Raw genomic sequence first — 24086 nt, 5'->3', positions numbered from 1 at the left:
CTATAGTCTAGTCTATAGTCTAGTCTATAGTCTAGTCTATAGTCTAGTCTATAGTCTATAGTCTAGTCTATAGTCTAGTCTATAGTCTAGTCTATAGTCTAGTCTATTTTATAGTCTAGTCTGTAGTCTATTCTATATTCTAGACTATAGTCTAGTCTTCTTTTGGCTTAAGGATTAAAGCAATTAAAAACGGTTGAAATCGATCAGTTATTTCGTACTCCTGAATACGGTTTTTAGGATCATTATTATATAAACAAAGATCAGCAAACATAGTTTTATAGATGTGTAAATAACCCTAACATTCATGGGAACTCCATTTCAGAAAATGACTCAACTGTTAAAACTTACACTAATTAACACTAATAACAAGGTTAAATTATACAAAAATAACCTTTAAATTAATTTATCTGCATATTTACTCCTACCCAAATATGAGACCTCTTTTTGCCTACAATAAGTAAAAGTATTCCGGAAATAAGGTTAAAAATACACTATAAAAAACAACATTTTTAACATACTGACTAGGATATTATATTATTATATACATTCATACTTGTTAATTAATAAGCATTTTAACTTTATTTTACACTCTATAATAACAGCATATTCTGCTAATTATTTGCAATTTTACACTCTTAATTATTAATCATCTTTAAAATAGTGTAAACTAGCTAAATTTAACATTCTTCCATTTAATTTAAACAACCAATTTAACCAAAACTATGATGACTTACTATGAAACATCAGTTATTAGCTAGATATTTTCTCAGTTTCCTATTTTTTTTATATATATTTCAGATATGCTGCTTTAAATTTTTTATTTCCCTCAAACATTGTTTTTTTTTCACATATTTTTGCATTATTCTTTTGCTGCTTTCATCTTGTAATATTCTTAAATTTTTATATCTTTAAGTGGAATGAAGACTAAGGAATGAACACTAACATTTAGTTTCAAATTCTATTAACCGTTATAATACACATGTTGCTAATGTGTGGTTAATAAGTGTGTAAGCCGAATGTAAGTAAATGTGTATGTGTGGTTTAAAAAGGAGAGTGAGTTAGTGTGTTTATGTGTGTGTGTATGTATATATAATAACCAACAATCAAGCAAGCACATAAAATGTTGTTAACTACTTAAGTACAACTTACGCTTTACCAAACAATTCACCAGCAAATTTTCACAACACACACTATCTCATTTTCTCATTGAAGTATACAGTTACCAACCAGAAGGGATGTTAAAATGGAATGCAATACAAGTTGGTTTTTATAACAAATAAGAAATATCTATAATATAGTAAAGAATAGAGTTTTCTTAATATTATACCCACTAGTTAGACTATTACTATAAACATACTTAAATACATATATATGTATGTATGTAGTTATATATGTACATTTGTATTATATATTAAAAGCATCTCTATTATTTTCAGTTTTAGCAAATATTTATAAGTTGCCTGAAGAAATAGTTGCAGGGGAAATAGAAGTAAAAGCTGTTTAGGTTCATATCAACTGATAGTTTTCCCTGTATCTTTTTTGTTTTCCTTTTTTTAACTTATTTAATTTTTTAAAAAGAAAATTCACTTAAAATATAAATAAACTTGTATATTTAAAGAAACATATGGAATTTAGCAACATGCACACATACTCAATAAAAAAAAACAACATTTATATGTCTGCAGTTAGTTTCAAATTTCTTCTCTTTACCCAAAAGATTTCAATATATTAGTTATATTTAGCATTGTTACATACTATGTAAAAGGAAAAGATTTCGTTAGAAAATGTTTTATCAACTTAAGGATTTTTTTTTTAAATTTAACAAGTGAGAGTCCATTACCAGCTGTGCCGAATATTTTATGCGTTCAAACTCTTTACCACAGTATATTAAAAAATATTTATTTTTTATTTTTAAATATTTTTTTTTAATTTTAATTTTTTTTTAAATTTAAAATTTTTTATTGTTTTTTTTTTTTAATTTTATATTTTTTTGATTTTTTATTATTTTTTTAACGAACCATTTTTTGTTTCCGCCCATTTTTCACTTTAAAAATCTAAATTTTGTGATCACCCCTTATTTTTGTTTGAAAAATTTTGTAGTAATCTATAAATTCCATTTAATTTTAAGAAAAAGAAAAACAAAAATAATAAAACTTTAACTTATATAAGAGAAAGAAGAAAAACTTGTTTAATGCATAATATGAATAAATAAATTGAGAGTAAAAGCAAACAGCCGTTAGTGGAACAGTTACAAATGAATATGGGAATGTATTTGTGTGTATGTACTAGAATAGTTGTTATTTACTTGGCATTTGTGTTAAAAGTAAAAGACAACAGACAAATGCATTCATGTTAATGAAAAGCTTTTCAAATATTGAAATTAATAAATAATAGTTTTAGTCGTTTTTCTCATAAATCATAGTAAAAGTTTTGTTATTATTAAAATTTCCAAAGAAAATTAACTTTAATTACAAGTCTTACTTTGCGTATACGTAATGTGAAAATATGAGTCAGAAATTAATAATAAATATACGTCCTGTAGTTTTAAGGTACAGAATCAAAACATTTTTGGAAATCATTTTGCCATTTTAAGCTGATTAACAGAATAGACATGAAACTTAATATGGTCATAAGCAGAATGTATACAGGTTTAAGTTTTGAAACAAAATTTAACAGAGTAATCACCAGCGTCTCTATAGGTCTGTAAAAAGTGAAACACTTCATTTGTACAAAATTTGAAAGCTGTTTGCAAGAAACTCAAATGTATTTTTAATTTTTTGTTGAAATTTTTCTGTTTCCAGTTGTTATTTTTATTTTTTATCTCACTGTGGTCTTTTTCATCCACTGGGTAGACTTGAGAACGGTCTACCATCGCCCCTTTATTCTTCAATGAACTTAGGTGGCAAGTTTTGTACATTGGCTTTGACCGGTCCATGCACAAGTACTTTGCTGGAATACACGACCTATCTAATCTCTGACCATTTGATGGCCTTTGTTGATTCGGAATTTCGTGAGAACTTTTTGGTACTTTATTTGTTTTTGAATTGGGTACGTAGAGTCTGAATTAGGTGAGAACCCATAAAAGGGAACTTTTGGGTACCTTTTCGTTTTTTAAAAGATACTCTTTTTTATTTTTTATAATATTGGATTGAATTTAAGCATGTTGAGCCCAAAGAAATTGATGTAAAAAAGGACTTTTAGGTACTTTTTGGTTTATACCGAATATAGAACTCTTACTGTGGAAAAAATTCTGCTGGGTATTTACAATATGTCTCTTCTCTTAGTTAAGATACTATTTTTGTCATTAAGTTGCCTAGAACATTGGCCAGTTAGATGCTGATGGCTTCCGGTAGGTTAGTGGTTAGAGTTCTTGTCTGGTAGACCGGAGGTTGTGGGTTCGATTCCCACCTGCGGCACTGGTTAAGGGGCCTAGGTGTATTTCTCCGGATTTGATGTACATATGTACATCCTTCTTTCAAACTAACTAACTAGATGCTGATCTAGTATTGAAAAGACTCCGAATTCAATATTTTAAATTACGTGGCGTCATAGTATCAAAAGCACCAAAAAATGTGATAATATCCATGGGACTAGTTTCATATTATTATCGATTTAGAACGTGTTTTATCTCAATTTATATTTTCAATAAACAGCAATTAATCAAATCATTATTTTGTAACTACTTAGATTCAATACATATTTGCAATTTATTAATAAAAATGTCATATACAGCAAGTACAACGTTATTAGACAACATTTGCTTTGCTTTAGTTTATTTTGTTATATTTTGTTTTTTTTTTTCATTCTCTGTTTTAATAAAATTATCATCATCATAAAATTATTATTATCGTCAGAAACACTTGTGTCTTAAGATGAAATGAATAAGTTGTCTTCAGTGTACTACATTAGCAAATTTTATTATATTTTGTTTTTTAATAAAATTAAAAAACATTTGCTAAATGTATGTTAATATTTAAAAAAATATTTTCAACTAAATGATAACGACACAATTTAGGTTTTATGAACAAAATTATAAACAAAATGAAAGGTAAATTATACAATTTAACAGCTAGTTACAACTTAAATTACAACACCACTACTGGGGTATTTGAAACAGTTCAATAATTAACCTAACCCCCATACAACCTGAGCCTCGAATTGTGTTTTATATAAATCTTAATAGTAACACCGATTTCCGTAAGCCTAGCTTTCATATGACGAAATGACGATTTTAATTGACTTATAAACACTAGTATCACAATATACTTTTGCTGAAGTAAAATTAAACAAAATGATTAGACAGTTTTGCAATTTATTGATTATGTTTATAATGAATCTGCCTTTGATTGATATAAACCACCAACGGCACGTATACTTATTATTAATTAATCACATACATTTTCACACTACGTATACGCAGTGGTTATCCACACATAAATTCATCATTGACATGTCATTAAATAAAATCAATAACCCCTTCATAATACAATCATCGCCAGTCAAAATATTGTCTGGAAAACAAAAATGATTAATGAAATTCTTAAGTCAACATTTTAATTGTTTTTTTTTTTTTTCTTTGAGAAAAAAAAACAAACTTTAATTATTTCTCTTACTTCTGTAAATGTAATTAAAACCATAAGACTATGACATACTCGTTAAACATGTTCTCCAATAATTTTTCCACTTAACTTGTTACTAACATTGTTTAACAAATCGGGTCAAGAAAGAAAATTTGTGGATTTTTTTGACAAACAAGTAGTGTTTGTTTTTCTGCATGCAAATATTGTAACACAAAACTAACAAAATTGTCAACACCCCGAATAAACGAGCAAAAGAAAAACTATGTATAATAGTAATAATATAACAATATGGCCCATGTTAGAGGAGAAATTAAAAAAAAAAACAAGACTTCGACAACATTTTAATAGTTATTTAAGTTTCTATTGTACATTGAAAACAAATATTTTTCTTTATTATTGGCCAGCAGCCAAAGAAATATTTACAATAACTAAGAGCCGAAAAAAGAGCCCAACCAAAACCTCGTACATCACTTGTATGAACAGAAAGAGAAACGTTTTGGTTAAATTTTGTTTTCATTTTTAAAGTTCAAGAAAAAAACACACAGAGAATTGCAGTAGACGACATAAAGTATTTAAACCTGCTGATTGTTTTTAGTTTTTGGTTGAAAAATGTTAAACGGAAATTGTTAACACAAATGAAAGTGTTAAAATATAAATTTTTAAAATTTTCGTTACAAGAAAAAAGCGAAATGAAAAGGAAGAGGAGGCAAAAATTTAAACATACATATTGGAACAACAATAATTATACTTTTTAAGAAAACTAGAAGTAATCAAGTATTTTTAAAGAAAAACAAGTAAGACATGTATATTCAGCTATGACGAATCGTATAACCCTTTTACCATGATGTGTTAAAAATACAGTCAGTAATAATTTCATTAAAAAAAAAACAAAAAAATCCAGTTATAAAATGAAAAGGTACTAAAAACCAAAAGTTCCAGAACTCTCTTTCAAAATTACCTTTTAAAGAACGAAAATGTACCAAAAAGTCCCAGAAAATGCAAAAGTACCTTGACAATAACAACACACATTCGTATCGTGATGCTTTTAATCATCTTAGTTTCTGTGTATTGTTGTTGTTTATTTTATTATTTTTGTTTCAGAATACACCAAAAATCGCAATATTTGATATTTTCAGAAGTTCCCTTGGATTTTTGTTTATATCTTCATTATACATGCTTATACCAATTAAAAACTAATTGCAAGCATGTATGATAGAATTGTTGACGATATCTGGGGCCTTCAGACGGTCAAACAGACAAACGTACATAGTTCAATCGACTATCCTTAAGGGTAAGATCATACTCTTCAGGTTAATGTGTTAAAAAAACAGTCGGTACCAAAAAATGCTCTTTTACTTACACTTTGGAGTCAACATGCTTCTAAAAAGTACCTTTTAAAAAACGATAAAGTACCCAAAAGTTACATTTTATGGGTTCTCACCTTATTCAAACTTTACCTATTTATTTTTATATTTATAGTTTCAACATTATAGAAAATGCCAATAGTTCCTTTAAAAAAGTACCAAAAAGTTCACTTTTTCCGATTTTACCTAATTCCGACTCTACATACTTAATTTCATGTTACTAGGTTCAATATTATAGAAAATTCAAAAAGTACGACGAAAAAGTATCAAAAATCTAATCCGGGCTCTGCATACTTAAGTTCATTTTCCTAGGTTCAATATTATACAAAATTCAAAAAGTACCTTTTGAAAAAGGAAAAAGTACCAAAAAGTTCCCTTTTATGGGTTCTCATCTAATTCGGAATCTACATACTTAATTTCATGTTCCTAGGTTCAATATTATAGAATATTCTAAAAGTACCATTTGAAAAACAAAAATATACCAAAAATTTCCCCTTTACCTAAATTCGACTTTACATATTTAACTTCATATTTCCATGTTCAATATTATAGAAAATTTCAAAAGTACCTTTTGAAAAACGCAAAAGTACCAAAAAGTTCCCTTTTATGGTTTCTAACTTAAGCCAGACTCCACATACTTAATGTAATGTTTCTAGAAATTAAAAACTGCTCTCGCTCTGCCTTGTTTTATAAACAATAGTATAATAACAAAATTTACCGTTTATGTATTTTGTTTTCTGCAATTTCTGTTTGAGCATGAATAAAAAATCTTATTTTTTTATAAAATTTTCAGAGGTTGTCTCGGATTATTGCCCATATCTCCATTATTTATGGACCGATTTTGCTGATTTTAAATAGCGATCTTGCCGAAAGCATGACGATTCGGATCTCGTCGATATCTGGGTTCTTTTAAAAACTGATTTCAACAAACACACAGACAGACAGGACATGGTTTAATCGACTACGCTATATATAAGGGTCGGAAAATTATATTTTAGAAATTACAAACGGAATGACAAACTTATATATACCCTACTCATGAAGGTGAAGGGTATAATTACAAACGGAATGACAAACTTACATACATATATACCCTTTTCACAAAAGTGAAGGTTACAATAAAATTCTCTCACAAAAATAAATTTATTATTACAAATTTCATTTATAAATCGTTTATAAAATAAAATTTTGTTTCTGAATAAGACCTATAAACCTAAACTAACTAAAGAATAGAACTTAAAAAATTTGTATGGCCAATTTCTTAATTTAAAATATACTTAATTTAAAAATATATGGAAACAATAATTTAAAAATATATGAAAACATTTTTAGTAATACGTATACGTGCTGAGGTACAAAGAAATCATTTCTAGCTGGCTAATGCTATTCAGATGAAATTTAACTCGTTAGTAAGAAAGGTATTTAACATTTTTTTATGATAGATCTAAAAGAACCTTTCAAATAATGCCTTTCAACATAAAGCTTAAAAATATTTTTACAAGCTTTTATATTTTCGATAGAAACTTATTTTTTTTTTAATTCAAATATTTTCTGTAGAAAATCATTGCATATAAAAAATATGTATTTTTTCTATTTTTTTTTTTTCTATTTTCTATATATTTCTTCGGTGTCATATAAGTAAAAATTGTATTATTTTTGTTCCTAAATTTAAAAATAAAATTAAATTAAATTACTACTTTTTTGACAAACTTTAATAAGTTGTCTATATATCAATCAAATATATTACTTTACTATAATGCTCATAAAACATTCAAAATGAGTCAATAGTTCGTTTGTAATAACTAAAATATTACAATTAACAAAAATATATTTAAATAACATTTTAAACAAGTTGATTATACATTTTTTGTCGATTTGAAAATTGCAGAACACAGGCACTCATTACAAAAATGTTCTTAGAAAAACTCTTAAAAATTCTGTAATAAGATTATATTCTTCTGTCTATAGAAAAAGTTTTAGAATTTTGTTATTAAAAGAGATTTCTATATGTATTAATATCCAATTTTCATTATATGTAACATCAGCATTTTGTACATTTATTTTATTAATACAACAAGTTGTAAGTAAACACTACATATTGTTGGTTTTATTTGTTTTTGTATAATTTTTATCACAGCCCTGTTAACAGTTAGTTTTCCTTTTCCCTTTCAATGGGTCGGTAACAACACAATCAAGCACTTAAACACACACACAAACATACATACATACTTCCCCATAAAAACAATAGAGCTGCCGAGAGAAAACAAACAAACAAAAGTATATGTTAGTACTTATTACATACAAACTTACTTACTTGCCATTATAATGTTGGTATGTACATTTATATGTGTGTATGTGTTTGTAAACTATATAGTTTCCGTATATTGTTATTGTTTTGTTATTAAATGTCATGTTTGTTATTACATACAAACAAAGAAGATATTTCTCTTTCGTTTTCTATTTGTATATCTCTGTATTTTATGTTAATGTCGGTTGTTGTATTGTATGCATTTCCGTTTCTTATGTTCAACAGGAGTGTGGTATAAGAATACTACAACATTTCATGTTTATTATCTCGAATGAATGAATTGCGAATTGTTGTTGTTATTGTTTTGTAGCTGATATTAGAAAATGTTAATGGAGTAGAAAGACCCTTCTCAATAGACTCATTCAAATACATAAATTCTTAACATTATTTTTTTTTTAAGAAATTGTAAGAAGTAAGAAAACTATTTTCACACCAACTACATCATATTGCATTGTGCAGGAAATGAAAACAATTGCAAATGACAGTTATTTAAACCTAGTTGCCAGTAGATAGCAATTTGAAATTGAAAGGTAAGTTACAATTTCATTTTTATAAGCCAAAAAAAAAAAATAATAAAATTAAATTAAGAAAATGTTTATTTATTTTCTACAATGCTCAATGAAGGTATTTCGGAAATGAATGTATACATAAATTTCTTATTATATGAAAATTTAAAAAAGTTAGTCACCAGAATTTTTAACTTTTTTTCATCCTATGATTCTCAACTGCTTAAAAAACTGAAAATTTAGAGAATATTTTTAAAAATTCTTTTTTTTAAATCAAATTTATTCCAGTTAAATATTAGCAGCTAAAAAACGTAATAAATGTAATGTAACGCTTTTGTCTAAATTTAATAAATTTAATCACTATCGGCAACATCACTGTCCTCAGCTTCAGGATGATTTTTAAGTCTTGCAATTAATTCCTTGGCGGGATTGAAGATACCATTAGTTTGTTGGGAACAAATAAAACAACGTTGAGATTTTTTATAATTTTCTAAAGCACATTTTTCACAGAAATAGTGTTTGCATCTAAAAATGAAAGAAAAAAATAATTGTTATATAAAATCATAAAAAATAAACTCTAATTGTTAATGATATATCCTTTCCAAATGTATAATTACACAGGCCAACAAATATTTATCTGGTATGCATCCGATTTTGGTCTGGTCAAGTCATCATAAAGTTTTCTAGATATCGAGTTCCTAAAATCCCGTTTATTACATATTTAAAACTACGTAACAGCGCGAAGTTATCTTTATCTATACAATTATGTTGTTATTCAAAAATCCAATGTGTTGTCGACCTAAAGCAGCGTAACACAATGAGTTCTCAAATGAGCTGCTTCTATCACTCGTATGTATGCTCACATATGTGTAAAAACAAACAAAAACAGTCAGAGAACTAATTTTTTACTATCTGCCTATCGCTGACCTAAAGATAAAGGTTTTTTATAATTCTTTTATTCTTTGGCTTAAGATATAACACATATTTTAACAATATTTGTTTAAAATCGGCAGATAAGACATAACATCTCAATTAACAGTGATTTTTTAATTATTAAAAGACGTTTTCAAGGTATCATTTTATATTTTTCCTAAAATTTATAACCCAGAAACCATAATATACATTTCTAAAGGATTAACAACAATCGCTTTTAAAAACTGAGAAATCTCCGGCGAGAAAAAAACTGAAAAATCCTCGGCGAGAAAATCAGCAATGTAATCTAAAAGAACTGTTTGTCAACTTCGCATTAAACAACGCTCAATCCTTTAGAAATGTTAAATATGTCTCTGCGTTTTGACTTTTTTACAAATGTGTTGGCCTGTGTAATCTACTACAATTTTCAGAAGACAAACAGACGAATATTGACTAAACAAATTTAAAAGCGATTCTGGCCAAAGTGATATATATATATATTAACTTACTTGGTAACAACTGGATTGACAAAACTTTGCCGACATATAAAACATTTAAATGGCAATGTTTCCTCATCTGAATGAATTTCATATTTGCTATCATCCTCATCCGACTCACAATCACCTTTCTTATGTGACGCATAGTCCATTTCCAGTTGCCAGCCGGCCTTGTAATCACTGCGATCATGCAAAAATTTACAACTGTCACCAAAACCACAATAACCCGTTTCCTTATAATCCTTACAGATGTCCGGCTGATAATCCCATCTAACGGTGGCTCGCAAGTGTGCCGGTGCTCTAATGGGCCCCTTGCGCACCATGCCAGAACTAGCATTACCGGCAGCTGTATCCTGCTTTTTATAGTATTGAGCATAATTATTAATTCCACGATAGATTTTATCATCAGCCTTTCCCTCTAATTCCTCATTAATTTTTAAGGCTTTTTCATGTATAGCCTGGGCATCACGATCCAGTTCAGTGTCAACTTCATTGATGGAAGTAGCTCCTTGATCTTGCGGCCCATTAGGTTGGGCCGTGCGTTTGGATTTGTATGACACTGTGACTTTGGCATCATCGTCACTTTCCCCACTAGACGAGGAATTGTCCTTATGTTGTCGTTCCCTTTTGGCTGTCAAGTGCTTTGTACTTTGAAAATTAGGATTTGTTCGTTTACGCTTCTGTTCAGCTCTTATTACGGAAGAAGTAGTTTGTTCTTGGTCACTTTTATCTTTATCTAGAAGGAAAATTTTTAAGTTATTTTTGTTCGTATTAAAGCTTTTATATTTACCTGACTCTTCACTGGATTCCTGTTTTCTTCTGAAAGCCGGTTTCTTTATATTTCTTTTTTTAAAACCAAAGCTTGTTTCATTGCCGGATGCTGCTTCCTGGGACATTTTTCCTAAACGTTTTTGGATTGTGTTCCTGCTGTTTGTTGTTTACAATTGCTTTTTTACAACATTTGTTTTGTTTTTGTGTTCATGCTGCCAGATTTAGGATTTGTAAAGAAAAAGTCGACTTTTCGATTTAGTATTTTTGAAAAGTCGCTGTTACGACTTTGCATTGTATGAAAAGTTAAACTTTGAAAGTGTTTTATTAAAAAATGCAATAAATACTCTAAAATTAAACAATTTTCGACTTTTAGATATTGTTTCACTATTTTTCTCTTTCTGATTTGTTATTAACATATAGTTTCAAAATCGATTTCTTAGATTTTTGTTACCGAAAAAGTTACCCTACTGATTGGTAACTTAATTCAGTGGTGCTGCCACTTTTTGCAAATTATTATTTAGCGAGAAAAAAAATTCCATTGCTTATTAATTCTATGCCGGTGCAAAATAGTTTTGTCATCAGATAACACTTCCGCGTGAAAAATCTCGAAGTTTTACGCTAATAATTTATTATTTTTCCAATATTATTATACTCAACATGTCTCTTAAACTTTTATCTACCAATAAATGTTTCGAAGGCGAACAGCGTGTGTACAGTCATGAGTCCAGTACACTGGGCTGTGAGATGAAATTTGGTGTTTATTTGCCGCCTTGCTTGTTGGAAGATAAAACCGAATGCCCGGTATTGTACTTCTTAAGTGGATTGACTTGTACCCACGAAAACTTCATACACAAGTCCGGCGTTCAACAATATGCTGCCAAGCATGGTTTAGTAGTGGTAAATCCTGATACTTCTCCTCGTGGACTTAACATTGAGGGAGAAAATGATGCTTATGACTTCGGTACAGGGGCCGGTTTCTATATCAATGCTACCCAAGAACCTTGGTCTAAAAATTATCAAATGTTTTCCTACGTTACTCAGGAATTAGTGGAATTGATAAATAAAAACTTTGCAGTTGTACCCAGTAAAAAGGGTATTTTTGGCCACAGCATGGGTGGACATGGTGCCTTGGTTTGTGCTTTAAAGAATCCTGGTTTATACCAGTCGGTTTCAGCCTTTGCTCCTATTTCCAATCCCGTTGAGTGTCCCTGGGGTCAGAAAGCCTTCAAAGGATATTTGGGAGATGACCAAGAGGCCTGGAAGCAATGGGATGCTACTCACTTAGCCAAGGATTATGCTGGTACACCTTTGGAATTGTTTGTTGATCAAGGCAGTGAAGATGATTTCCTTAAGCAAAAACAACTACTTCCCGATAATTTGTTAGCCGCCACAGCCAACAACGATCATTTGCAAACCATTTACAAGTTGCGTGAGGGTTATGATCACAGCTACTACTACATCGCCTCCTTTGTAGGCGAACACATTGCCTACCACGCCAAATTATTAAAACAATAAATTAATAATAAAAAGTGCATCAATTGAAGAATTTAATTTCAGAAAATTTACTCATTGAGATTGTTTATTTTACAACTTAAATGAAGTAAATGTCCAAATACATAATTTTAATATTAAACTATATTTTTTGTATAAAGTTAAAGCTAAACTAAAAAAAAGAAAAAATATATATTTAAATGAATGTTCCATAACTTGCAATAAGTAGAGTGTTAAATATTTAAAAAAAAAATTAGTGTTGTAATTCGTTTCTTACAAAATATTTAGATTTCCAGCAGCTGTTGGGCAGCTGCTTCTACATGAACATCATGATAGACGGCTTCGTGCTCCTGATTGACGTCTGATTTGGGTACTTCAACAACTTCCAGTTTGATACCTTTTCTCTCGTGTATCAATTTATGGTTGCGCAACTTGTAGTTCTGTGGAAAACCTTTGCCACAAATATCGCAGCTGCAAAAAATAAACATATATATAGTTTCATAAATATAGAAACAGTATAAGTTTACAACTTACACAAATGGCTTTTCACCGGTATGGATCATTTTGTGGAATTTCAAAGTATTGGTATAGGTAAAGCTCTTGCCACAAACATCGCATACATAGGGGCGTTCATTGGTGTGAATACTAGAGTAAAGGAACATATTAGCTTTTTTTCATTTTATCGAATTATGGTTATAGGCCACTACTTACCGATGATGCTTATTTCTTGTAGACAAATCAGCAAATGCAGCTGGACAATAGCTACATTTATAGGGTCTGTTGCCCGTATGAGTGTTCATATGACGAGCCAATTGTTGTCCCTGGGCAAAGCAATGACCACAGATTCTAAAAAAAATAATAATGATAAAGGGAAACATTTTACAAGTTAAGCTATGCACTTACTCGCATTCATGAGGCTTAATGCCTTTGTGCAACTTAATGTGTTCTGTTAGTCTACCCTGCGAAGGATATTTGTTGCCACAAAAGTCGCAGATGTAGGAGGTTTCCTTAGGTTTCTTTTCTTTGGGTTCTCGTTTGGCACGTTTTGCTGCAGGGGCTGCTTTACGGCTGGTAGAAGCTTGGGCGGCAGAACGTTTTGCTAAAACTTTCGACTTTTGTTTGGTATTTTCCTTTTTAACATATTCTTCATCGTCATCTGATGAAGGCAATTCTAAATCTTCTTCCAATTCGAGATATTCCACATTATCTTGGCTATCGGGTAAACTCTGTAAAATTGTTAATTTATTACTTTGAACACACACAAAAACCCATTCAATTTTCTTACATCATTATCGAAGGTATCGTCCGCCAGTTGAAAAACTTCCTTTTCTTCCTCTTCAGTCATGGGTTCATAAATTTCTACAAAATCATCATCTTCTTCCTGTATATGTACCGTATATTCTTCTTTAACAACACCTGCATTTTCCTGCTCCAATTTGACCATTAAACCTTCGTTAGATTCCTCAACAACATAACCGTCTTCGGTTATTGACAACGTATTACCCACAGAGTCATTTTCTTCTTCAAATTCATTCTCAGTACGCTTTTCAACCTCAACAGGAGCAATAAATTTACTCAAATGATTGTGGGACCTTTGGCAGGTTAGACGAAATTTATAGGCCACTTGCAGATATTTGTGACATTTGCTGCAGATTTTATCGGGATAGTGATCAAACTGTTTTATCTTAATTATAAAAAATAAATTAATATTAATTTTTAAGACATTTCAATAAGAATTTTAAAATACTTACGGGCACTCCACCGCATTCCAATATCATACGCGTTAAATCTTTTTCAGCATTTTTGTCAAATATTGTTTGCATTTCTTCTTTGGGCTGCTTTAAGCAGATTCTACACACCAGCCATTTTTCATTTAGACCCGATTTCATTTTATTGGTGTTTTTAAGCAACTTAAAAAATTTTAAATAATAGTTAAATTTTTGGAGAGATGATTTCTTTTAGTTTTTATTATTTTTGTCTAAAATTTTTCTATTTTTCTAAAAAAAATTAAGAAAATTTCACTGTAAAATATGACGCCTCTCGCGCTTGTTTTGTGTTGTTGCTTTTGTTGTTGATATGTCAAATTTTAATCAATGTGTGGTTTCTGTCAAAAATCTTTAAATGCAACTCTGATAAAATGTCATACATAGTGATGCCACGTAGACAAATTTTGGTGTATGAAAATAAGGGTTCTATAAATAAACATTCGAATAATCGAATATTCGACTTTTTGTTGAAAAGTCGAAGTCGACTACTTTGCTATAAAAAAGTCAAAAACTAAAATAGTCGGAAAAACTCACAAAAAGTCAAAAAGATAGTCAAAATGCAAAAAGTCAGAAAATTATAAACTGAAAGAGCAGTTTCACTTTAAATGACCTCTAGTATCATTTTCCTCCTCCAGTCCATACTATAGACTATGCTATAGTCCAGTCTAAATTTTGGGGCACTTTTCTGAAACTGTTAATTTTTTAAATTTTACCAAAAAATTTATACATTTGCTGTTATTTTGTATGTTTTGGTAAATTTTGTTATTTTGAAAAATTCAAATACTTTCATATTATTTTATAATGATTCTGTTCATATGGTAAAGAAATGTAACCATTTATAATTCAGTTGTTCAGTCTATATATAATTCAGTTGTTTTACAATAAAATCTCTTTGGATTTTAAAAGTACATAGTACGAGTTAAAATGCAGGTAGCTAAAGAAGAAGTCTTTTAGATCTTTTTTTAAGTAAAGTGTATTTTTTAATTACTATTACAATTGTTTTTTAGTGGTTTGTTAATCATTTAAAAAGACGGGCGGACCTGTTTAATTTTTGAGACGTTTTAAATAGTTTTTGTTAAATGCAACTCTGATGAAATGTCACACATAGTGATGCCAAATCGACAAATTAATTATATGAAAATGTAATAGCTGTGGTGAAATTGTTTAACGATTGATTTATTTTAAAACGTATTGTTTGAATTGAACAAAACTTTTTAACATACGTACGTACATATGAATGATAATAAAAAAGTTTAAACGCCTTATTCATAAACAAGTTTTTATATAAAAATAGAATTTTGAACAAAATTTTTTGATTTATAAACCTATTATAAGATATAATGTTGGTGGTAAATAACAACAAATAATTAATAAGCAATTTTATAAAAAATAGTCGACAAAGTAAACATTTTTTCTCATATTAAAAAAGCTTTAAAAGGAATTTAATTCAAATTATGTACTAAATAATAAACATATATGTATTTTTAACAGTGTACACAATCAATATGTATTTTTTTAATTTAAATTTTTTTTGAAGTATTTATTTTAAAAATAATGAATCTTTTTAAAACATTTTCACAATCAAATGTAACAACCATTTTTTATTCGCAACTTTACCACAGTTTGACAACTTTAAAGTCCGCTAAAAAATTGTATTGTACTTGTTCTGATCTTTTTTTGTAGACTACAAAATTGCAATAGATTTCTTTTGCAATAAATTTGGTGGTAAAAAATAATGTGCTAAAATTGAAGTGTTTTTTCGAAAAATTTAGTTTTAAGTGTTAATAAATTAAAAAAAGTTTTTGAAATGATTATTATACATAGAAAAAAGTGTAGTTTATATGTATATTTGGTGGTGTTTCTGCGAGTCCTTTATTTTATGGCAAATTAAGAAAAAAGTTGCAATTTCATGGTATGTATCTAGTATGTATGTCCTGTAAAAATTTTTCATTTACAAACATGAAGTAGGTATTATGTGTTAATGACCTGGTTGTGGCACATGGTATAAATTGGAGGCTTTGCTACACTCCGGTGGCAGGTTAATTAAGGTCCACCAGTTCAATTAGTTCATAACTTTACCAAACAACTCGTGATTTCCGTCATTGAAAGGAATCACTTTTCTCAAAGTTTTTGTTGTTTTATTTTGGACTATTATATAGACAAGAGTATTGTAAAGCACTGTTTGATAATTTGTTTTACTACTACCAGAGAAACATTGATTTGAGAATCTGTGACAAAGGTCGTCCCAGTGTGAATATTCAATCCACTATTTCCGAGTTTTTTCCAATAGAGGCAAGAGCAAACTTGGCCCAAGTACGGTTATTATCATTCTTAAACAATGGTCCAATGAGTTTCACATCTTATTATAAGTAATAGTGTCCATTAAGGTTATTCCACATAGAGTATCTGATAAATCTTGTCTTAAAATTTTTGTGCAATAAAAATTCCATTAAAATTAATTAATTTATTAAAAATTTTCTATTTCTAGTTCAACATAATATGTATTGTTAAAGCAAACAATTACGTTAATTTTTCTTTTCTATTAAATACAATTTCAAATTATTTCTTCAATTTTATAACCTTTCAATTCATCCTCCTCTTCCATATATTCAATATCGTTATTATTATGTACCATTACCATATTAACAATCCTATGACGTTTTTCGTGGGCATTTTTATGATGCAATTGAGAAAAGGTCTTGCCACAATAGTCGCAACTGAAATAAAATATTATTTTACAAAAGTAAATATCAAAACTTAAAAAATATCCTACGTGTGAGGTTTTTCTCCTGTATGCGTCATCATGTGTACTTTCAAAACATTGGAATAGGCAAAGGCTTTATCACACATGTTGCATTTGTAGGGACGTTCATTTGTATGTATTCTGCAAAAGTTGTGTTAGTTAATACAAAAAACTCTTTAGTTTAATTAGGACAAACCTTTCATGTTTTATCTTAGTCGAAGGATCTCCAAAGCGAGCCTCGCAAAACTGACACTTATAGGGTCTATTACCAGTATGAGAATTCATGTGTCGCGATAATTGCGGTGTGGTTGTAAAACGTTTTTTACAGATTCTGGAAAATAGTTGAAATATAAATAGTATTAATAAGCAATTTTTAATTAATCATTTTATTTTAAACAAAACTTACTCGCATTCATGAGGCTTATCTTTAATATGTATCTTCATATGATTTGTATATTTAGTTTTCTCTGTATAGGTATTTTCACAAAATTTACAACTATATACACCATTAACAGCCTCATCCTGGCTCTGTTTTCGTTTTCTTTTTGCTGCTGGTTTCTTCTCGTGAAAACGTTTCGTGTTAATTACCTTTTCAGGATTTTTGGGCATCTCTTCAATAATTATATTAGCATTATTAATAGTATCTTCATACTTATAAGAGGCTATAACATCTTCATGTTCCTCATTTGTAAAATGTTTGGCATCGACTTCTTCCAGCACATATTGGGATCCTTCATCATCACTTAAACTATGAAATTCTTCTGCTTCATCCTCTTCAATACTTGTGATATAAAGTTCATTTTTATCTGTGTTGTTATTGTTGTTTATGTTAGATTCCTCAGATATGTTATATTCCTCCTCTTCTACATTTTCCTCTACCACATAGTCTGCTTCTTCCGGTGTCATCAGCACATTATTAACTTCTTCTTGGACCTCAGCCTTTTGTTCTTCGGCATCAGAATCGAAATTTATTTCGAGTGTATCTACCGGTTCCTCCTTTTGCGGTAGTGTTACAATAAACTGTTGTAATTGATTTTGAGATTGTTGGCATAAATCACGAAATTTATAAGCAGCTCGCAATAATAACACACAACGATTACATATTCTATTTGGTAAATTCTTCTGATGTCTAAGCTGCAAATATAAAGTATAAACAAATTAATGTTTTCAATTATTTAGAAATTTGTTTACCTTTATAGCCCCACATAATTCTATTTTGTCTTGCAATGTTGTGCCCAGGTCTGCGATTTCCTCTTCACTGATGGGCTCAAATATGTTGTATAATTTTTTATTTTCGCCTTTTAAACATATTCTACATATTAACCACCGAGTATTTAATGTTTGACTCATTTTTCAAATGATTTTTAAATACAATTTGGATTTGTTTACTATTTTTGAGTTATCAACAGCCAAAAAAAAAATAATTTTCTAAAAAAATAGTTGGCAAGCGATGACAAAGACCTGCGGCGACAAATATTAACGGCGACAGCTGATATTATATGTCGGCGCCGGCTTGATATAGAATGTATGCCGGCTAAGTTTTGGATTTTAGAATCAATTATTTTAAAAATCGGTATTGTCGATCACAACATTAAAATATTAGAGTCTTCCACTTTTTAGTTGTGTGATTTAAAAGAACACATTACAATTAATAAAAAAATATATTTGAATTATTTCAATTTACATCTTTTGTCGATACGAAAGTTACTGAACACAGTATTACCTACTGTGTTCAGTAACTTTCTCTCCTTATACAAGTTATTTTCACGCGATTTATTTTTAAACTCACGAGAAATATTTTTTTCTAAACTCTTCATTTTTATACCTTTCAACTTGGTGCTAAGAGTATTAATTAGTTTGTAATTACCAGGGAAACCGAAAACATGCTCTAAATAAGTGTTTTAAGCGCTTTAAATATGCCGTAAAAAACTCAAAATATGCTCTTAAAATTTAAAAAATATGCTCTAAAAATAAAATTTTTCATTATTTTTTAACATTGAAAAGCTCAAAAACACAGAAATGAAATAATAAATGTTTAGTGTCATATTTCATCCTACAAGATTTATTATAATTGATTCATCTCATAGTTTGAAGAACTAGTTTAATAGAATTCCGTTTTACGTTCAGATAACCAATAAATAACATGAAACCATTTGGACCACAAAAAACATATTTTAAACGACAAAGTTTGACACATTTCTACCAATTGTATTCATAGCTTCTAAACTGACATTTTAATCGGTGTTGTCATAAATTCCAATAATTAGTTTTTTAAACTATAAAAATGGATTGGTCTCATGAAATCAAAGTAATAGGTTTTATGTCTGATTTAAAATGTAATGCTTTATTGAACAAAAAACTATAACATTGGTTTTCGTGAGAGTAATGTATTTTTTGCAGTTTTTAAGTTCTACGAACGAATTTTTTTCAAAATTGTAAAATAGGCTGAAAAATTAAAAATAAAAAAATTAAATTTTATTTTTTTTAAATAATGTTTTGAAAATGTACAAAAACGAAAAAAGCGAAAACATCAAAATATGCACTAAAAGAGTAAAATATGCTCTAAAAACTCGAAAATATGCCTTAAATATGCTAAAAAAGTCAAATCATGCAAAATTATGCTCTTATGGGTAAAATATGCAAAAATATGCTCTAACAAATCGATGCCAAAATTCTTAAATTGGTCTGAAACGTATAAACATCTTATCCATGAGTCCATACGACGCACCACAAAAACATGCATATTTTGGTTTCCCTGGTAATTACATTGTAATTCCTATAATATAATTTTTCGAACATATACTCGTAAAGTACTACCCTAGAAACAATATAAATTAAAAACACTATACTATTTTTCATATTTACATTTTTCGGTAAAACCCACTGCCATTTCTCGGTTTGGTTCTGATATTAATTTCAACGACAAAAAATAGTTTTTTTAACATTTCAGTGCCATAGTTAACACATTAAAACTATTGTAGCTATGGTTCTAATGGAACCTGTTATAGAATTGAAGAAAATTTACATTATTTGGGAATAACCATAGTAAATCGAATGAATTTTATTCTATTAAATTAGGTAATATATATTTAGTTTTTTAATACAATTGTACTTAATTAATAATATAATGCTGGACATTTTATTTTTTCATTTAAAATATGTTAATAACTGTAAAAATGATTTGTATTATGAGAGAAATGCATAAAATTGTATTCAAGAATACAAAAATTTTCTACTCTGGTAGACAACCCCGATTTTTTAAATATTTGCTTCCAAAATCCCACATTTTAATCTCTCGGATTCCGTTTTTTTTTAAATCGTTGAAAATGTAAAAACGCCGGCTTACAATCGATTTTGCGTCGCCTCCGACATTTTTAATGTCAGCCGGCGACGTTTATAATATTTGTAGGCGCAGGGCTCTGAGCAGCTGAGGAAAAATTGATTGTGTAAAGTTTTTTAGTGGCTAAAAAGAAATTCCTATTTTTTCCTAAATTTATCACTTAAAAACTTTCGTAAATATGGAAATGTTAGCCTCCACCAGAAACTGCATCAAATTCATGCAGGTATTTATAACAAAAACAGTTATTACTGTCAAACTTTGTAACGACATGTGTGTCTGATTTCCAATTAGTGTCTGCAGCCGGGCATGTTGACACCAGGTGTACAGGCTTTAGTACAAACCCAACAAGTACGTCATCGTCAAACTAAACATTGGGCTCCTAAATTCAAACGTTTGCGCAAATTAAAATTTGTGAAAATGGATTTGCCCGATTTTCATGAGAAACCCAATGAATTGCCTCAGGATGAATTGAAAAAAAGAATGAAAGAGCGTGGCTTTTACCCACCTAGACCTTGGCTAGAAAGACCTTTCCATATCAGTTGTACTGGTGGCATCTTTGAGCCTTATGTTCCTCCAGAGGGAGATGGTAAAAAATCATTCATTTCTGCTGCCGGCGCTAAGCAAAAATTTGAATTTTTGGAAAAGAAGTCCAAATCTATGTTGGCTGTGCGTAAAATACGTTCATATGAAGAGGAATTCGATACTGATGCTTTTCCCAGCATTGCACAGGATGTGTATATTGAGGCTCACAAATTTATGGCCGAAAAGAATAAACACCAATTGCGAGAATTTGTAACCGAACGTGCCTACCCCGAAATGATGCACAATGTTAAGGATAAAACCATTCACTGGAAATTTCTTAAATCCTTAGAACCACCCCGTGTAGTACATGCTCGTGTTACCGATATTATTTCCAAAGAAAACCTCTATGCCCAAGTCACCGTACGTTTCCACACCCAACAGATGTTGGCGATTTATGATCGTTTTGGTCGTCTCATGCATGGTAGTGAAATATTGGCAAAAGATGTTTTGGAATATGTAGTATTTGAAAAACACATTTCCAATGAATACGGTAAATGGCGTTTGCATGATAAAATCATACCCGATTGGCTGCCACCTAAACAACCAGCTCTCATAACCTACAAACTTATTGAAGATGCTGCGCCAGAACAAATCGATGCTGGAGAGGAGACCAAACAATTGAAGGAGGGTGAAAAGAAATTAGATGCTGGCTCTGAAGCTGAGCAATTGCCTGTTTCAGCTACCACAGAGAAGGCTGCGGCGAAACCTAACGCAACGGCCATTTGATTATATTATTTATTGTTAGGCTGGCATTTTAAACGCATGCGTTTAAATCCGATTTAATACATTTAAATAAATATTTTGTTTTCTTTTTTTTTAAGTTAGAAATTTTTGTTTTTATTCTTTATTATCATTCGTTAGATAAATTCTATAACTCGGAATAAAATATAAAAAAAAACCTTAAAATTATGCTTTTTTTGTATTTTAGAGCATTATCTTTAAATTTTCATATTTTCTGTTATAATTTTTTATTACAATCTAAACATAATTGGTGCTACTTCAATATGCTTCAGCACTGTTGTTATTTTAGCAATTGTTACTAAGTAAACGAGTAATAATATATTAGTATTATCGCGATACTCAGTTAAATATATCAGATATGTTGAAAAAATTTATAAATTTAAAAATTGGTTATGAACAATAACATAATTACAAATAGATATTTAATGAAAACTAAAATTAAATAAAAACAATTGTAAGTTCATTTAAAAATTAAAATGTTTTAATATAGAATATAATTATGAACCGAATTTATTTAGAACTGAACTTGAACTGAATTATAAATGAACTAGAACATTAGATCTACTTATGTAAAACTTAACTATATTTATATTTGAACTAAACTATAACAAAACTAGATTTGATCTGAAACATAACTAGTACTAAAACAGAACTGAACTATAACTAGAACTAAAATAAAACAAATAAACGAAACTAGAACTGAATTACAACTTAACTTGAACCGAACTAAAACAGAACTAGAAATGAAGTAGAACAGAAATAGAACTAAAAATTAATTAGAATAGCACTAGATCCGAACTAGAACTGAAATAGACCAAGAACTAAACTGAACTAAAACTGATCTAGAACTGAACTAGAACTGAACTAGAACTGAACTAGAACTGAACTAGAACTGAACTAGAACTGAACTAGAACTGAACTAGAACTGAACTAGAACTGAACTAGAACTGAACTAGAACTGAACTAGAACTGAACTAGAACTGAACTAGAACTGAACTAGAACTGAACTAGAACTGAACTGAACTAGAACTGAACTAGAACTGAACTGAACTGAACTAGAACTGAACTAGGACTGAACTAAACTAGAATTGTATGTTTTCCAATCTTTATAATGATCTAATAAAAACTAATTTAAACAGTTAATTTTTGTCAACATTGTCAAATTTTTTGGTATTTTCTCTGTTACCAATTCTAGCTAAAATCCCTAAAAGCTGACAAATAAAAGAAGTTTCCATCTAAAACTTTTTTTTCGCATAAAAATGTTATCAACTAATTCTCATCTACTACGATGGTTGGTGGTACTTAAATTGTTTTCATTGCAATTCATCGTTAATAAATTAATAGTGCATATTCAAATTGAACTGTTATTAGAAACAGCGTGTTTGCAATGTTGCAGCTATTTTGTATTGGTTGCTGCTGCTGTTTTATGCAAGCATGCATGCGTGCAAAAAAATAATGTCTGTCTAATTACATACCAGAACTACTGGGAGAACATGTATAATTCCCAGAATCTGCTGATGTTGCCTTTGAAATCAATAATTTACTTGTGCGTGTTGTTCGTTCGGTTATAACGTTGATGCCACCACGTTGCGAATAGTTCATTAGACGTTTTCCTTTGTACCAATAAATAAACGAAGGCGGAATGGGTGATTGCATAGCAAGGCATGTTAAATTAATATCACTGCCACTTTTGATAAACAATTCAGGATTACCAAGTATTTTCGCTCGAGACACTTTAAAAGGCAACATATAATAGAAAAAAAGAGCAAAAGGAACAAGATAAAAAGAGAGAAAAGGTATAATGTTAAAATGAAATAATGTGTGTATGTGTGGCGTATAATTGTGGCATTAACTTACCCACAACATTCAAACGGAAACCTTGGCTTATTTTTGGTTCAGTTGACACCTGACACTCGTACGTGCCGGAATCTCGAGGTTGTGGCGATGATATTCTCAATGTCCATTCGTCTGAACCTTCGGTGTGCAAAGATTGAAATCGTTGATCATTGGTGTATGTTAATATGCCCACAGTCAGTATGTGCAAGTCACGTTTGCGTATCCATGAAACCTACGGATGTTTTTGTTTGGTTTTAAAGGTGGTTTATAAACATAATGTTGAATTGTAAGTAATGGTGGGGCTTAATTTAACTTACCGCTCTATCACCTAAATTTCTAACTCTACATTGGAGCAATGCTGCTTGACCCACAATGGAAGTGACTTCTCGTCTGGATGAGTTGTCAAAATAGGGTTGAGAATATGGAGTTTCCCAATAATGAGAGGACACATCACCGTATATTATACGCATCTCTGAAAAAATAAAAAATTAATTTTTATTACGTTTTGTAAGAATTCTATAAAAATTTAAAAAATTACTATACTAAAACTGAACTAAAACTGAACTAGAACTGAACTAGAACTGAACTAGAACTGAACTAGAACTGAACTAGAACTGAACTAGAACTGAACTAGAACTGAACTAGAACT

At 29.6% G+C, this 24086-nt stretch overlaps 6 protein-coding genes and 1 long non-coding RNA gene across 12 annotated transcripts in view; 3 read left to right on the top strand and 4 right to left on the bottom strand.

Moving 5' to 3' along the window:
* Positions 1 to 9106: 9106 nt before the first annotated feature.
* LOC111677701 (E3 ubiquitin-protein ligase RNF113A) lies at positions 9107 to 11141 on the bottom strand. Its single transcript, XM_023438867.2, has 3 exons — positions 10958 to 11141; positions 10180 to 10903; positions 9107 to 9283 (listed from the first exon to the last, which is right to left on the bottom strand). The coding sequence occupies exons 1-3, from the start codon at positions 11061 to 11063 to the stop codon at positions 9112 to 9114; spliced, it is 1002 nt and encodes a 333-aa protein (XP_023294635.2). The 5' UTR covers positions 11064 to 11141; the 3' UTR covers positions 9107 to 9111.
* Positions 11142 to 11508: 367 nt separating this feature from the next.
* LOC111677680 (S-formylglutathione hydrolase) lies at positions 11509 to 12453 on the top strand. Its single transcript, XM_023438844.2, has one exon. It carries the CDS (start codon positions 11596 to 11598, stop codon positions 12451 to 12453), a length of 858 nt encoding a protein of 285 aa, XP_023294612.1. The 5' UTR covers positions 11509 to 11595.
* Positions 12454 to 12476: 23 nt separating this feature from the next.
* Positions 12477 to 14512, bottom strand: LOC111677679 (zinc finger protein OZF-like). Its single transcript, XM_023438843.2, has 6 exons — positions 14181 to 14512; positions 13715 to 14113; positions 13333 to 13655; positions 13141 to 13275; positions 12964 to 13074; positions 12477 to 12900 (listed from the first exon to the last, which is right to left on the bottom strand). The coding sequence occupies exons 1-6, from the start codon at positions 14316 to 14318 to the stop codon at positions 12714 to 12716; spliced, it is 1293 nt and encodes a 430-aa protein (XP_023294611.1). The 5' UTR covers positions 14319 to 14512; the 3' UTR covers positions 12477 to 12713.
* A 1414-nt stretch (positions 14513 to 15926) lies between these two features.
* LOC124419869 overlaps positions 15927 to 24086 on the top strand; it is a 31363-nt gene continuing 23203 nt past the window's right edge. The window contains exon 1 of the long non-coding RNA XR_006940859.1: positions 15927 to 16107. This is a non-coding gene — a long non-coding RNA (uncharacterized LOC124419869). The remainder of the gene's footprint in view (positions 16108 to 24086) is intronic.
* Positions 16651 to 18409, bottom strand: LOC111677699 (zinc finger protein 569). Its single transcript, XM_023438865.2, has 5 exons — positions 18130 to 18409; positions 17345 to 18072; positions 17135 to 17269; positions 16969 to 17079; positions 16651 to 16912 (listed from the first exon to the last, which is right to left on the bottom strand). Exons 1-5 carry the CDS (start codon positions 18286 to 18288, stop codon positions 16750 to 16752), a joined length of 1296 nt encoding a protein of 431 aa, XP_023294633.2. The 5' UTR covers positions 18289 to 18409; the 3' UTR covers positions 16651 to 16749.
* Positions 20325 to 21688, top strand: LOC111677675 (probable 39S ribosomal protein L45, mitochondrial). The gene is made up of 2 exons (XM_023438840.2): positions 20325 to 20501; positions 20570 to 21688. Exons 1-2 carry the CDS (start codon positions 20457 to 20459, stop codon positions 21584 to 21586), a joined length of 1062 nt encoding a protein of 353 aa, XP_023294608.1. The 5' UTR covers positions 20325 to 20456; the 3' UTR covers positions 21587 to 21688.
* LOC111677721 (limbic system-associated membrane protein) overlaps positions 23049 to 24086 on the bottom strand; it is a 78861-nt gene continuing 77823 nt past the window's right edge. For all 6 annotated transcript variants that reach the window (XM_046950715.1, XM_046950716.1, XM_046950717.1 and 3 more), the window contains 3 exons: positions 23755 to 23909; positions 23459 to 23669; positions 23049 to 23334 (listed from right to left, as the gene is read on the bottom strand). In XM_046950715.1, the coding sequence (XP_046806671.1) occupies positions 23069 to 23334; positions 23459 to 23669; positions 23755 to 23909 (632 nt within the window). In that variant the 3' untranslated portion in view covers positions 23049 to 23068. The remainder of the gene's footprint in view (positions 23335 to 23458; positions 23670 to 23754; positions 23910 to 24086) is intronic.

Source organism: Lucilia cuprina, chromosome 4, assembly GCF_022045245.1.
Source record: "Lucilia cuprina isolate Lc7/37 chromosome 4, ASM2204524v1, whole genome shotgun sequence".
In the NCBI taxonomy this organism is placed as follows: domain Eukaryota; kingdom Metazoa; phylum Arthropoda; class Insecta; order Diptera; family Calliphoridae; genus Lucilia; species Lucilia cuprina.
Note: the sequence above shows the minus strand (reverse complement) of the source record. Positions and strands in the feature narration are given on the sequence as shown.